The following is a 16,248-nucleotide window of genomic DNA, read 5'->3' on the forward strand; positions in this document are numbered from 1 at the left end:
GCAAAGAACAACATAAATAAATAAAACCATATTTATTTATTTTATGCCTAAAATAAATAAATATGGTTTTGTTTATTTATGCTGTTCTTTGCTGACCGCACCCCCTGAGCTATAATAGTGTGATCACGATCAATTGTTATGAAGATACATTTTTTTAAAAATGCAATATATTTTTAAAATAACGCAAAATCGATATTTTGAGAGAGAAATGCTTTATATAGCCATGCTGCCCAAATAGATTGGGTTGCTATAAGACACAGTGTACCTATCAATCCATAACTGGACATATATATAATACTATACATTAATATTTTTTATTTTTTAAATAATAATTACCTTCTCACACAAAGCCAAATAACAATTTACAAATTAGTTCAATAAATTATTCCTCCTGTTTCCACTCCATAACTCTCCTGTTCAGTGATCCGCAAGAACCGTTTGATCAATTAAGCAAATTATCAGAAATCATCAATAAATAGCAAAGTATAAATAAAGAAGAAATAAAACAATCACATCAGTAGAAAATTTTATCTAAAAAAATAAAATAAATAAGTTTAAAAAGAACTAATACATAAATTTATGGCGAATAGTGAATCATGGGAACCGATAAACGTTATAAGGGGTTCGGAGAACGAGACTTCAACGTGAGAGGCCTCTGGTTCGGAGACCGTGTGTCATATATTACTCTACATTAAATATTGTTTTATTAAGTTTTTTTGCTGTAGGTAGTTATAAAGATATGGAGTCGCGAATTAAAATTTAATTCTTTTGTAACTTTTGATACAGCCTCTATTTTCAATTCCCTAACTATGGTTGTCAGACTAGTAACTATGCGTAGTTTTCATTAAATTAATCGAAATTCGGTTGAAATAATTTTTTTTTCTCCTGGGGTCTTGGACTAGTGTTTAATATGTCTCTTTTCTGATAAAAGTTGAATTTTTCCGAACAACCGCAATGGATAAGTTCCAACGGAATCACATCTTACGGGTTCACAGTACAGGTGCTACCCAACTCCAAATCGCAATTCTAAATTTCCCATTACTGCTTTTACCGTAGGTGAATCAGAATTTTTTTGCGATAATATATAATTATCTTGATACTCATGCGAGTAATTAAAAAGATGCCATTACTGTTAAAAGGAAAATACAATTCCCTGTAAATTAGACCACTTTCTGTCCACCCAATCACGGAAGCATGACAATTAAAAGTTTGAAATAAGATGGGACTAGATGGAAAGAGAGATAATATTTAAGATAAATACTATTGCATGTTATAATGTTTACGAAATGTTTATAAACATGAACTCATGTAATGAACACTACTCTATTCCTTATCTTTTTATTTCATTTATTGGATTATTCCTTAAGATAATGATTACTTAGAGGATTTTTTCATTACCATTTTGATAATAATAAAAAAATATACCGTTGGTTTATATATTTTTAGTATTTGATGTTTCAGAGTTTCGTTTGTACTTGTAAATATGTATATCAGCAGAAATTGTATCTTTTCATTTATTATTTTTAGTTTAATTGTATTTGATTTTTCATCATTTGTTTTCCTTTTTATTTATTATCAGGGGTTAGTCAGCTTATGTTTTATGATATGACGTATGAATTTCTTTTATTTGTCTTAATTTTATTTTATGTATTCTGTTAATTATTGTTATTCATTTTTATCTTTTCAAATTCATTATTTTCATTTTATTTTATGACGTTTTATAATTTCATTTTTATTTCGTATTTTACTCTAAGGTTCTAAAAGCCTGATTTTGACGCCTGTAATATTAGTCTAAAGGGATCAATCCCAGAATAAATAAAGAATATTATTATTGTAACGTTAGTTCTTTCAGGATTCAACTGTGAATAGTCGTGCTGAATTACTACAAACATTTGTTTCCCATTAACTAATTGCTATCCGGTATTAAATTAATACAAGTATTTGGACAGTGTAATACTAACAAGCTTAACTAAACTAACAAATCATTACCATATTCAACAATGCCAAACAGAAATTGTTCGAATATAGGCAATGCTTTGAGTATGTTCCAAATGACACATTTCAGAATCCACGAGCTAATAAATAAAGAATAATATTTATTTTCTGTTAAAAGTTAAATAAATCTGGGTTCAGATGACCCTTCTGAGATACTCGCTGCTCACATAAAATGGGTGGCTAATCCTTCAATAGTTAAGCGAAAAGTCCTGGGGTTTATGTGTGTAAACCTGCCCTCTCTGCTCTAGTTCAAATGCACAAGGACGTTAATCCCAAATAAACAAATAAACAGTAATGGTGCTTCTATGTAGTTACTGCGCTAGTATTCCGAAACTCATGTGGCCAATAATTAAATCCTACGAAATTCAGAAAATTTATTTCAAAACATAAAGAAATAAAAATAAAATAGATTAATAATCTTTTTCATTTATAACTATATTGTCTGTTAATTAATTAATTGATGTTATGTTGTGTTAAAATTTAGTAAAATTTTTTAAAAATCTTTATCGAAGCTGTTATTTTTATTAATAAAAACAAAAGATATTTAAATTTCGAATCTCCATCTGGATATCCGAATCCAGTAATTTTGAATTTTGTTGCTAGACTTAGTATATCATAGGGAGAATTTCCTCGGAAGGTACGGAGAAGGAAATTCCTCAACATAAATGATTTTTGTTTATCCCCAGGCAATACTTTTATGAAATTAAATCCGTTATAATTTTTATTGACCCTAATTTTATTTATTATACATTAAATATACAGTTCATTTTCAGCCAGAAATGAGAACGTTAAACTAATATTGAATTTTAGATAATTATTTTAACTAAATTTTATAGAATTTTTAATGACAAAATAGACAATAATTTAGTGTGAAATAAAATGATAATATACCTAACCTAGTTGTTGAGGTAGATCGATTAATATTTTTGTGATAAGTTAATGATAGAAAAATACAAAAATAGTGACAAATAGAATTTATTTCATAACATAAACAAAATATAATAAATAGATTAATAAACTTTTTCTTTTTGAGTTATATTGTCTGTTAAATTATGAAGTTATCTATTTACTGTGTATTTCATTTTTCAGCAGTTTATTTATAGAAAACAAATCCTTGGAAATAAACTGTGAGTATTTAATCATATTTTTTTATTACTTTCATTGAGAAAAGACCCAAGTCAGTAGTCAGCTGTTTTAAGATTGTAGTAATTTATTTTTATTATCTTGTTGGGAACTGTTAGATTTATTAGTGATGACAAAAGATATCCACATAGCCTCAACCTTCTTTAGTAAATTATATTAAATATTGAACGTTTTGGCCGACCTGGCCATCATCAAGGACAATATAGTAAAATAACAGCTTTAATTATAAATTATTATTAACAGAATCAAAAAAAAATATTAACTATAATCATAAAACTTTACAGGCTATTATCCCTAAGTCATTTTGATACAGTCAAAATAAATCTTTAAAACACAACTAAGGGAAAAAATAATTCTTTACTAATAGAGTTTTACCATTTTATGAATTACTTTACCAATGATGTATTGTTGAGAAAGTGAAAAAGTTTACTCACAAAACTGATAGATTAACAACAAATATATTGTAAAATCTCCAACTTTTCGGGTATTAAACCTATAGTGTGATAAAATTTCATGTTATAAATGAGATTTGGCAAATAGTTCTATGAGTAATCTGCAAGTAGATCACAGATAGATTTATGATATGTTATTAAAGGATTAAAATAGTGAAAAATTAGTAAATCAATAATGACTGCAACATTTCGGAAGGGAAATGGATGATTCTCCTTTGAAGGAAGATTGTTGTAATGGTTGGAAAAAGAGACTGAAAGAAGCTTTATTGTGTGGTTATTTGGATTAAAAGAAAGTGGATCCATTTACCTCAGTTCCTTTTGGTGCATTTTCAGGAGGTTAAAAAGTAACGAGTAAATGTGATGGTTGAGATGAACTGCCTGAAGAATGAAGTAGATGTGATGGTTCTGATGGATGGAAATGAAATGGATTTCATCATCAATTATCTCTAAAGAATATTGTTGAATAGTGCTGTATAAAGTAAACCAATGCAAAGCTAAAGCGGCAAACCATGCACTTATAAATGTATAAATCTAATCGAAATGTATTTCTACATTCCTTCAAGATATTTAAGGGGATTCAAGATAATTGTACAAATGACTACTGATGCACCAACTGGTCTAGCTGTCATGGTTGAGGAAAGAGGCATTGCACTATAGTCATTACAGGGTGACTCTATTCATTCTTTCAAGATAGGATTCCAAGCTATGGGAAACCTAAAAACCAAAGAGACAGAAGAGGAACCCATGAGGAATAAAGAACTAATCAGATAAATAATGAACATAAAAAAAAAATGCAGCGATTGAATAATTTCAAATATTATTATAGCAAAATTATAATATAAATAATAATCGTATGTAAGCGAAAAATATATGTAGCTGCAGGTTATATTTTAGGTAATAGGACATGTACAGATTTGGTTAAAAAAAAAAAAATCAATATTTGGAAAGTAGCCTCATGAGGTGAACATTGAATTCGGCCCTATATGACAATCAACTACTTGAACACTTAATCCAGAACTAAAACTATAACAGGAGACTTCAATTTATGAACTTAATCTTATGGGTATTTTTCCGATATCGGATTTTTCATAATTTCTTAGACGCACAAATCTATAGAAAACAGTTCTCGGAGATTCAACGTCCTACAGCTTGGAAAACAAAAATCCAAGTGATTACAGTGTGAAAATACATAGTAGACATTGAGGTGTGATACTAGCATTAACTCTAATCCCTGTGATTAAAAAAAAAGTTAATGCTGAATTGTTGTAACTACCACAAATGGAGTAGTATCCGGAAAAACTCTAGGGACAACTGGGTGTACATATAATTACATTATCGTGTCTGTGACTGCTAGCCATCTAACTTGTTTTTATTAAAAGTTGAAAAGTTTAAGCATTTACCATCCAAAGATGAAGAAGTAGTTTAGAAGAAAGGTCCGAAAACCCGATTTTATTGGAGAAAAACAGAGTACCACAGTACCACAGTACAAAAGAAAAAAATAGGCTGGGGGATACTTGTGAAAAATTTATTCTCAGAACACGGGGATCGAAGTTAAAACGCCTCGAATGACCAAAATCCTTCAAAACATGAAAACTTATAAAATTAAGAAAAAAACCGATGTAAGTGCAACAGGAAACTTTTAATTAAAACGAAAAAAAGACTGGAATTGAATAGGTTTGATTAATGAGTGAAGTAGAAAATAAACGTTTTCATTAAAGAGCCAGGAAGTTACACAACAGGGTTATCTCAACACTATTTTTGCAATTATCAGAACAGAGGGTTATCAGCTGTCCATTAGCTAAAGCTCCCTTTCTACTATATTATAAAATGAAGTTTGAGGCAAACATGGCAGGGGGTCCAATTAAACATACAGTAAAAAAAAAAAATTACTAAATACACATCTAATACGAAAAAATGAATATTATTTTTTATTAAAATGAAACTTATTATTAGGTAAGTAAAAACTTATATATTTATTAGTCCCAAAATTTGGGCCAGAATTTTAAGCCTTCATCAGTGTTAAGAACAAAAACCAAGTTAACAACCATAATGATTTAATGAAAGTACAGAAAAACAACAAATGTAAGAAGATAAGAGATAATATAGGTACATAAGTAGTATTGAAGAAAAAAATGCATAGTGTAATATTACAAAAATTTTGAAACTGAATAGTAATGTAAAAGCAAAGAATGAAAGAAGAAAATAATATAGTTATCAATATTAAACAATGAAATTCATGTAAAAAATTGGAAATTATTTAAAATTGACGTAATATAAAAATCTAAATAAAATCGACTTTTTTATAATGCTTAAATCTTTAATAATTTTTAATTTTTTACATCTATTTCTTCAGTTGATTTTCATATCTATATTTTTGTCATCTTTCATTGTTTACTTTAATATTACTTGTTTCCTTGTATATTACATTCAGTTTTATTATTCCCATATTACACTATAAATTTTCTTCAATACTACTTATATACCTATATAATCTGTTATATTCTTATGTTTCTTTTTATTCTCTACTTTAATTTTATCGTTATGGTCGCTTTCTTGTTTTTGTTCTAACCCAGATGAAGGCATGATATTCCGACCAAAAAGTTGGCACTACTAAATATCTTTTCACTTGTTTTTGTTTTTCACTGACCGTACCCCCTACCATTTTCTCCTCATATATATCCACGGTCATCTATAACTAAAGGAGGTAGTTTTAGTTCCCGTTTAAACACATTGAAGGAAATTACAACTCCAGAATACAGAAGTGGTAGCTCCAACTACGTTTAATTCACTTCTGTTGATCATTAAAAATGATTAAATGCGGATGTATTTTTTTTTTTTTTTAAATGCAAATAAGTTCTAGAACTTCATAACAGGCAGAAAACTGCTAGCGAAAGATATGTACAAATGATGCATAATAATGAATATTTTTTAAGAGCAACATTTAGAATTTTATATTATCGTTAAAAATAAATTTATTCAAGAGCTTTTATAATAACCAAGAGCAAATACCCATCGCCATTTGAATTTTGAATATAACCGATAAGAAATGATGTCTTAAGGAAGGTAATCTCATCTTTTTTTTCTAAGGGACGATGATAATCTTCTTTTAATACAGCTCCCAATCTAAATGATCATCACGGTTCTCTCTAAAAGCTCTGCCTCACCGAACACGATTATAAAACTTAGCAAACCAGGGATTAACATGAATACAAAAAAGTTATAAATATTCAATACCGTTATTATCTACATATTTTTTATCTTTACCTCAGTTAGTACTGAGTTATATTTTTAATAACTTTTTATTGGAAGGTTTCTTATTGTTTTAATTATTTTTCGTCATCAATTCTTTTTTTATCAAGTAATATAATCATGTATAAATATTGTTCAAATTTTTCCTCTACCCCATAGAGGCTATGAAAGTGTATAGGATTTAGCACTATTGGAGCTACAGATTTTACAATAATGTTACCTATTGCTACACAGAACCCTTGGTTTAAACACTAAACGTAGTTACTTGTGCCCTAAGATACTAGATTGGGCAAAGGAAATTAAATAACTTGACTTGTATAAATGTGACACAGGCCATTGCAGGATGATTGTAGAACTGAATAGCTCCACTAAATAATGCTTCTAGGATATCTTTCAGATGAGGTACGACTACTGGAGTGTTAAGAATGTTAAGAGTTATTGCTGGCGGGAGAAAAATTGTGTTATGATCCCTATTAATATTTTCCTTTAACATATTGAAATAAAAGGAGGCTAAAAATTGCAATATATTTTATGAGATAGGTTTTTCAATTCAAAGATATTTTATAATAAGGAGGCTCGATCAGTAAAATAATACAGAATACAGTTAAAAGCTCAAATTGGAATTTTAGGGACACAAATGCTACTCCAACAAAAAGGAGGAATCCAATTGAGGTAAGGTTGAAGCCACTATGTTGCAGAGGATATGTGTACGCAAACCTAATAGAGGATAACACATGCAAAACCAGAATCAAGAAGGGTGTATATTGTGTAATTCAAAATTTTTAATTCACATCAGAACAATGTTTTGGTATTTTCTGCCCATTATCAAGTTCTTCAAAAATAAAAAAAAAATGCACAGTTGATTGTAGCATTGAATTTCGATGAAAAATTAATTACATTAATTATTTATTGAAATTCAATGTATACTTTATTCTAAAAAAAGGTTGATTGTGCATTTTTATTTTTTTAAGAACTGCTAAAGCCCTAAACGTTATTCTGATATGAGTAAAAATGAAGAACTGATAAAAAAGTTTAGAATTAACAAAACATTTTTGAACAATTAAGTTGCAAGCATATAATTTATTATTATATTTTTTTATTTCTCTCTAGTACCGATATATTTTATAAATAAATATTTACAGTCCTAATATCTATTTCAATTTGTTATTTGTGAATGAACGAAATATTAAAACCAAAATCTTGATAAGTTAAAAAAATTAGTAGTAATTTATTTTAATTTCTTTAAACAATGAAATAGTTCTTTTTAAGATATAATATAAAAATTAAGAAATTTTTCCTGTTGACAGTAAATACAATTATATTTAACCCTTACCCTAATGTTCTCAATATGAAATTGAAATTTTCGAAAATCGATACAAAATATTATTTCAGTAAATGAATATATTCTATATTATATTATTGTTTAAAAACTTTAAAAAAAACTCCTTTGATACCTTTTTTCAGGATTTTCTATTTTTTACCTACAACCTTTCAGCACTTTCAGAAAATATGAAAAGAACAACTTTCTACTAATTTTTTTTTCTCACAGCCTATAATGTCCAAGTCTTTTGGTAATAACCTATCTTTTTGTATTAAATACATTAAACTCAAATTTACATCTTTTTTTTAACTCCTAAAAAACTATTTATTAATAGTTCAAGGCTTAAAAAAAAAAAATAATTCTTCCTTTTTATTTTTATTCGACGTTTTGGCGTCCTTTTCCCATATTTAGGATTACTTTAACTTTTCTTTATTTTATTTGTTAATTACATTCGTATAACTATATCTTGTCCTAATTTTACATTTTATCTTGCTGAAACCTTCCGCACTATTTCTTAGCTATGGAGTGTTTAAAAGGAAACAGACCTTAGCTAATTTATAGCAAACGGTTTAAACCGAATATGTTTCCATGTTAAATTAGGAAAAACCATAAATCGGACAAAATATAATTATATTGATGTAATTAACAAGGACACTAGAGAAAAGATATCAAAAATGTGATCCTGAAGGTGGAAAAAAGATCATTAATGTGTTAATAAAAGATTATTAATATGTTAATAATACTCTGTTGTAAGAATAAATTAATACGTTTAATTAAAAATATGTATAAATTATTAGTTAAATGATTTCAGTAGAGTATCTGTAAGAAAAAAATTGCAAAAATATCATTTTAAGGTTTTTCCTTTTTTTCAGGGCCAAAGGAGTGAAACGTTGTAGGTGTAAAAATTACAAGTTTTGAAAAAAAATCATAATAGGTTTTTTAATCAAAACATTTTATAATCTGCATTCTAAAATTAATCGATTATAACAAAAATATATATAATATTTTAATTTATAAGATTTACTGAGAAATTTGACAAGTACATACAAATTTTTAATTATTAATTATTTAAAAAATATTTAATACACATATAATGAGGTTTTTTAAATATAATTTTAATTAATGGCAGTCACACCAGAATTTAACCCATAACACGACAGGTGGATTTATCGGCATTAATTGCAATTATTTGTCTATTTTTAAATCAAATTATAGTTCAATGTAATGCGTTTATTGCTATATTTATGTATTTATTTATATGAAAATGGTCTATAAACAACAAAAAAATTTAAATAAATAAATATCCCTAAGACCCACCTGTCGCCCTGAGGGTTAAACTGATATCTGATTTGTACGGGAACATGTGCAATATGGGTACATATAAATACTTTGAAGGTTTTTAAATCCATTGAGGATGGGTTGTAACGAGTGGATGGTAGGCAGAAATCATAGGCTGGGAACCTAGCTCAAGGCATAAAATAAAAGATAAAACTTAACAATATTTGTGGTTACTAGTATGGTGCAAGTGGCATAGAAATTCGTCATCCCATTTCTATGAAGGAGTACTGTACGCTAGGTGTTTCATTTTTCCTCTTTGAGTGGCTTTTAAAACCATTTATCAGCTTTGAGTGTAAATTTGGATATAGTTTTTAAAACCTTTTATTCGGTTCGTTAATATCAAATTTCATTGATATGCTATCATACATATTAAAACTTAAGAATTGAATAATCGATGTATAAAAAGAAAGCAAGCATTTCTTAATATATGTATTGATTCTTTTGTTGATCATAAATTTTTCTTTTGTTTTTTTTATTTTATTATAATTATAAGATACCTTATTTATTTGAGAATTTATTTTTATTTTTATTTTTAACATTTGATGTTTCTATTATTTATTTAAAACGTATCAATGTGTATACAAACATATAGTGCTATTTTTCTTCAATTCCTTTGCGGTTTTTATTTTATTTTATTAGAAGTTAATTACTTTATGATATCTGATAGATGGTTGTATTCTATTTGTTTCCAGTTTAATTATTTTTGTTTTTTTATTAAATACAAAGCACTATTGGATGTCTATAATATTAATTTAAACTTTGTATATAAACATTATTTTCTTTTTTTGTTTTTGTTAATTATTGTTCCTTAATTTTTTTTTCAATTCATTGTTATTAGAGAATATCATTGGATGTTTTATAATTTTATTTTTAAATTTCTGTATTTTGCACTAAGGAACTTAATCCCATTTTAGTTTCCTGTTATATTATTGTAAAGAGATTCGTCCCAGATTATTATATTTTACCTCTACATTTATGTATTTTACATTTTTTTTTCAATACATTATTATTAGAGAATACCATTTGATGTTTTATTATTTTAATTAATTCTTTTTTTTTTATGTTTTGTTATAAGGCACTGAAGACCATTGGCGTTTCCTGTTATATTATTCTACTGGGACTCGTCCGAGATTAAATAAAAAATAATGTTAATATAAAAGTTTTTTTTATATTTCTGATTCATCCTATGTCATTTTACCAATCCGTAAATGCTAATGATTTAGTTAATGTCGGGAAAAACATTGATAGCTGATCGATATGAAGATATCTAAAAGCCACCTGAAGAGGATTATGAAGTACTCCCTTGGATGCGGTGTTGGGTCCAATAGCTGATTTTTATTAGAAAGCATTTGTAGCGAAGGATTTTCACAAAAAATATGGAAGCTTTCTCTTTATGCATCAGCAGTGTATTAAAAAAATATTGGAGAAGCTATTTATAAAAAAACAAACTGGTATCAAAATGCATATTTACAAAGTGGATTGCATACCTTTCAAATAGTGCTACCTCTTTTCAAGACCTATATCTAGTTCCTTGCTATACAAAAGCAATTATTAGTTTTGCTACAGCTCTGGTAACTCAAAAAATAAAAAAAAAAACTAGAAAGTTGTCAATGACGGATTTCAGGAACCAAACAAGCTCTGTGGTTCACGGATAGGTTGACCGTGCAAGAATTTCTCAATCTTTGAAAATTCCACTAAATGCAAGAACTTTGTCCTTACTTTTTAACTGCATGCTTGAAAAAAATACCTTTGCATAAAATTTTTCTAAATTTCATATTTACGCTTACTGAAACTATTTTGTTTTCTAATATTTCTCTCTCATTATCTTAAAAAAAAAAAATAATAATAATATGAAAGCTTGTCACTTGAGCGTGTATGAAGGCCTCCTGTAAAGTTGTTCTACCTGTAAATTTCTATTAAGCATGAGTTCTAACTATGTTAAGGTAACTACCCTTGTTGACACAGCAGGCTATTATACCATCTCAACTGGCTCTAAGCGGATCTCAATTATAGAATCATTAATAGAGATGAATTGTATCGATCAGGGGTTGGATGCATCGCAATGAAATACCAAATTTTAGATATAATAAAAAAACGAATATTTTATATAAAATGTTTTTCATACTAAAAGGTTTTTCTTGTTATTATATTAAGTATTTTTAGGGAAAATATTTATTCTATATATTCAAACAATATATCATATATTCCAATATATATCAACGTTCCGTTGCTTTTCACCCATCTTCAGATTTAACAATAAGAAATAATTTTACAATCTTTTAAAATCGATACCTTTGTTTAAGCGTGACTATTTCTAATTACATACATAATAACTTTTTGTTTTACCTTATCAGTAGCTAAAGTAGAATTTTGATATATATTCATTATTCTATATTCCGTTGTAATGTACACTACCTGAAAATATTTATACTACCGCAGTGAACTGATTGGGCTCTTTCTCCAAACTTATATCTCTTACATCCCCTCTAATACTATTGTTAAATTATTGTTCAGGATTTTCCATTGTTTTTAATTATATATATAAAATGACAATAAAGTGAAAAATGGTATTATATATTTAAAAAGCAATATTCACGTTTAAAAAAAAGATGGTAAAATTATTTTAGATTATTGATTCTGAAAGTAGAGGAAGGCCCCAGAAAGGTTGATAAAATAATAATAATAAATAAATAAATCTGTACTATTAGAACCCAAGAAGGGTCAAAGGTACAGAACTTTGTAGGGGAGTACTATACCAACGATTCTGTTAGGAGGTGATTTTTTCCGAATCACGGTTGACTGCCAGATTTTTCCACAGTTAATGATACCCACTTTATGAGGCTGGTTGGGCCCCGGAGGGTTCCTGAACCCACAGTGTTGACTCACAGCTGCATTAGCAGAGTAAATCTGTCACAGCCAAATTCGAACACGAGTACAAGGAGTTAGTAGCACAGTGTATGAAATAAAGAGATAATTAGGAAAGTAGTTTTCACAAAAATATCTACTATAACAAGGGCAGTTAATTAGTTTTAGATATTTATAACTATCAGTAATTAAGCATACAATTTTGTATAATAAAGCGTTAAGACGTAGATCAGTTTCAGGAATTTAACTAGCGATGGAAGCATTTATTGGATAAAAGCGTCTGGTCTGGTCAAGAAACAGAAGGTTCCATCGCTGCATACTTTATACGTTTTTTCTTCGTCGCTACTGAAAAAAAACGTTCTTTGGTCCCAAGAAAAAAGTAAGATTTTGATTTAAAAAAAAAAAATTTTTTTTTACTATATACAATCTTTTCACTTTTTTGATACTGGTTTTTATTGTGTAAATAAAATACTTTGTATCTAAATTAAATCTCAAATCAATCTGTATTATTTCTTTAAATGTCTAACGTTTCGGCCTTATTGGGAAATAATATAATTATGTTAATCTGTAATTAAAAATTAATGAAAAAGTGAAAAATGGAGTGATTAGACTGAAATTGATGACCTGGGAAGAATAGTCAGCCAAAAAATTTCTTAATTGTTGGATGTTATGTGTCCTTGAGGATGGGCAGCTTGGCTCAAGCGTTGGACATTTAAAGGAATAATAATGAATGTTTTGAGATTTAACTTGGATACAAATTGTTTTACTCTAATTATTTCAGATCTTTTTAACTTTTATAAATGGAAATTTGTATGCTTTTTAATTGCAATTACTGTGTCTTTTTCCGAATTTTCTTTAAACTTTGTATAATTTACTATATAAAATATAACTTGGTTAATTCTAACATTTTTTTTTAACCGTCACATAATGAAAATTGTAAGTATTGGCACAACATATTATTTAATAATTTTGGTTTCAGGTGACACAAATATCTAATATAAAAGAATAGAATAAAGTTTGACGCCATTGTTTGAATTAATGTATAACTGAAATGTTCATATTAATCTCCTGTAAAACTAACATTCTGTCAGATGTGTTAGATTTTAACTAAGCAGCGATATGTATATGTAAAAAGTATTGTATTTGCAAATCATTCATTTTTTATTTATTTAATTTTAAAATATCACTCACTCTTTTTGAAGACCCATTATATGGATATATTTCTATAGAATGCTATTTAGTCGGCTAAAATCCTTAATATTCTTCATTGCTTTATTCCCAGCTATAAATTGGAAATGTAATTTTTGAACAAGCCATAGTTTTAATCGCTTAAATCACATAATAGATGTTGCAAACTAAATGGAAGTGAGAAATAACATTCAAAATGTTTTGGTATTTCATTCGATGCAATGAATTTTGAAATACTTCTCAGTGCAAGAATATTGAGTTTCAACCTAAAAAGCTTATGCTGCAAAGACATTTAAGTTGCTAATTATTGTCTTAATGATCCATGTTTAAAACCAGTAGATAGGACAGATGCCGGACCAAACATCTGTGGTAGAATTGGTTAGAAGGGATAGTTATTTGAAGAGGAAGTTGTTAGAGTTGGAGACAAGACTACAAGAGGCCTTCGAGTGGTCGAGGCGAGAGAAGACGGATCTGCTCTCATGAGTCCTACTTACTGCCGAGCCTTAGCTTCGTCCGACATCGCTGCCAGCGCCCTTTTAACTGTGTCATTCTAAAAAAAAAAAAAAGAAAATAAATTAATAATTTGCTTAAGGTAAGTTACTATAGTTTTACTTCTAATTTACAGATTTGTTTATAATGTGATAATATTGTTAAAACTTGTATTAAATATGTAAATAATATGATCATAACTTGTAAATATTTCTTCAAAAGCAAAATGTTTATAAAAATAGTTGTTCCACTTTTATCATTTGTGCATATTGGTACTTAAATATTTTTTATAAAAGGATGATGGTTTGGGTGCGGTGAAAGAAGTAATTAAACTATTTAATGTGATCCAACGTCCACTCCACATTGTGGGGCTTCATCACGGTTAAAAAGATACTAATACCATAATAATGTAGCAAGGTAAGAAAATAGTTAAAATGAAATACAATTTAACTAAGTTGTGTCTCATTATGAATAAAAATATCTGAAAATTTATATAAAAATGAACTAACTAAATTTAAAAAAGTGAAAATAAGATGTATAGTGAAAGGTAGAAATAAACAACAATTACAAAAAGATTTTATATAATTGAAAATGTAAATAATAACAAATAAAAAAGAAATATAAAGATACAGTACACACTTAAAGACGGAAAAAGAATAATAAGAATAAAGAAAAATAATTAACCAAATTGAAATTGAAAACAAGCTGAAGGCAGACGAGAAGATAAACCATAATAAAATATAAAATATAAAATATATGTGGGGGGGGGAGGTATTGCTGGTGAACAAATAAGTTACATTTGAATGCAAAAAGCTTTAAAATGATGAACATGTAATTATTTTCGACGATTTTTTTCATTCTGTGGCGGTCCCACATGGTTAGGATAGGTTGGTTACCTCTAGATAAGTATGTCAGAGAAATGACCAGGAATGAGGTCAATTATTCCTCGGTCGCCGGCATGGTCGTTTTCCCTCAGTATTTTCTTCTCCCATATTTTACTAATTTAATAATTTAGATTCTGCATTATATTTAAATTTAATAATCCTTTGACTGGAAGAATCTTAAGGTATTAACTTGATTTAGTGAATGATAACACTTTCTTCCTTCTTACTGTATAATAATTTATTACTTATTACATAGCAACGTTTCGGGAGATTTCCCCCATCTTCAGGCTGCTGATAACAAAACTTATCTTTAACATATAATTATTCTCCTATAAGTCTTATTAGCTAATATATTTACTATTGAACCTTATTTCACAATCTTTCCATAGATCTAAGATATAAGCAGTGCTGTATTCATCCCATAGGCCCACTGGCACCCTGACCTGTAGGTTCACTAACTCCTGTGACAGATATTTTAAATGCTTAACTATATTTTTAAAAGTATTTGTTATCTTTCAGATATTGTATACAATGTTTTGTAAATATTATATTGTTTAAATCTTTTGATAAACAAAAATTTCTTATCGGCTGTGGATATAAGGAACCTATAATTATTGGAACTATAAAAATTTCCATCGAAGATTGATTCGTATTCAAGAAGCTAGCTACTGAAATGAAATGGTTTTAGCAATGAAAGAGTATATTTCCATAACTGATACTACGATGCCGAGGTTCTGGTTGGTTAGAGAACAAAATATTAAGTCTTTTCGATATTAAATAAAACGATTTCATTAAAAAAGCCACCACCAAGTCAACTATTTGCTTTTATTAAAATAATTTCTCATAAAAATAAACTTTCCACCACAATGCTTTTAAAAGCAGAAGTGATTTATCAGCCTGAGAACTATTTGAGAAGTTACTGTACAAGCCCATTACTCTAGATCTAGGAGTTCGTCTTAACTTTTAACACTGGTTACTTTTTGCCAAACACTAGCGTTCACCTTCTTGTAATAACTATACTTAGGAATAGCCGTATTGTTTATAATTTTACATAATAATGTATATTGCTATTTTATATTAATAAATGTTTACCCAGAATTTTAAAATTATATATGAACATTTACTGACAAATACCATTAGCTTAGGGATAGATGTGCAATTCTTTAAATTATGCATCTAACCAAATACACAAAATGTGATATTGGTGACATCGGCCTTATGATTCTTTAATTTTATAGTCGGCACAGTTAACAGTAAACCTAACTTTAACTTTAATTTTAACATATATAAAATACTAATACTAAACTATGGGCAGTACAAGAAA

The 16,248-nt window shown here is 27.9% G+C and overlaps 1 protein-coding gene across 2 annotated transcripts in view; it reads right to left on the reverse strand.

Moving 5' to 3' along the window:
- The window catches only part of Gycalpha99B (guanylate cyclase 1 soluble subunit alpha 2), a gene marked incomplete at its 5' end in the record, with an annotated part of 107,117 nt that extends 93,016 nt beyond the window's left edge, over positions 1–14,101 (reverse strand). For both annotated transcript variants that reach the window (XM_014420500.3, XM_067046079.1), the window contains 1 exon segment: positions 14,046–14,101. In XM_014420500.3, the coding sequence (XP_014275986.3) occupies positions 14,046–14,101 (56 nt within the window).
- Between the last annotated feature and the right edge of the window lie 2,147 nt (positions 14,102–16,248).

The sequence above is a fragment of the Halyomorpha halys genome, unplaced genomic scaffold (assembly GCF_000696795.3).
Source record: "Halyomorpha halys isolate HHAL.00 unplaced genomic scaffold, Hhal_1.1 Scaffold271.1, whole genome shotgun sequence".
NCBI classification, from domain to species: Eukaryota; Metazoa; Arthropoda; class Insecta; order Hemiptera; family Pentatomidae; genus Halyomorpha; species Halyomorpha halys.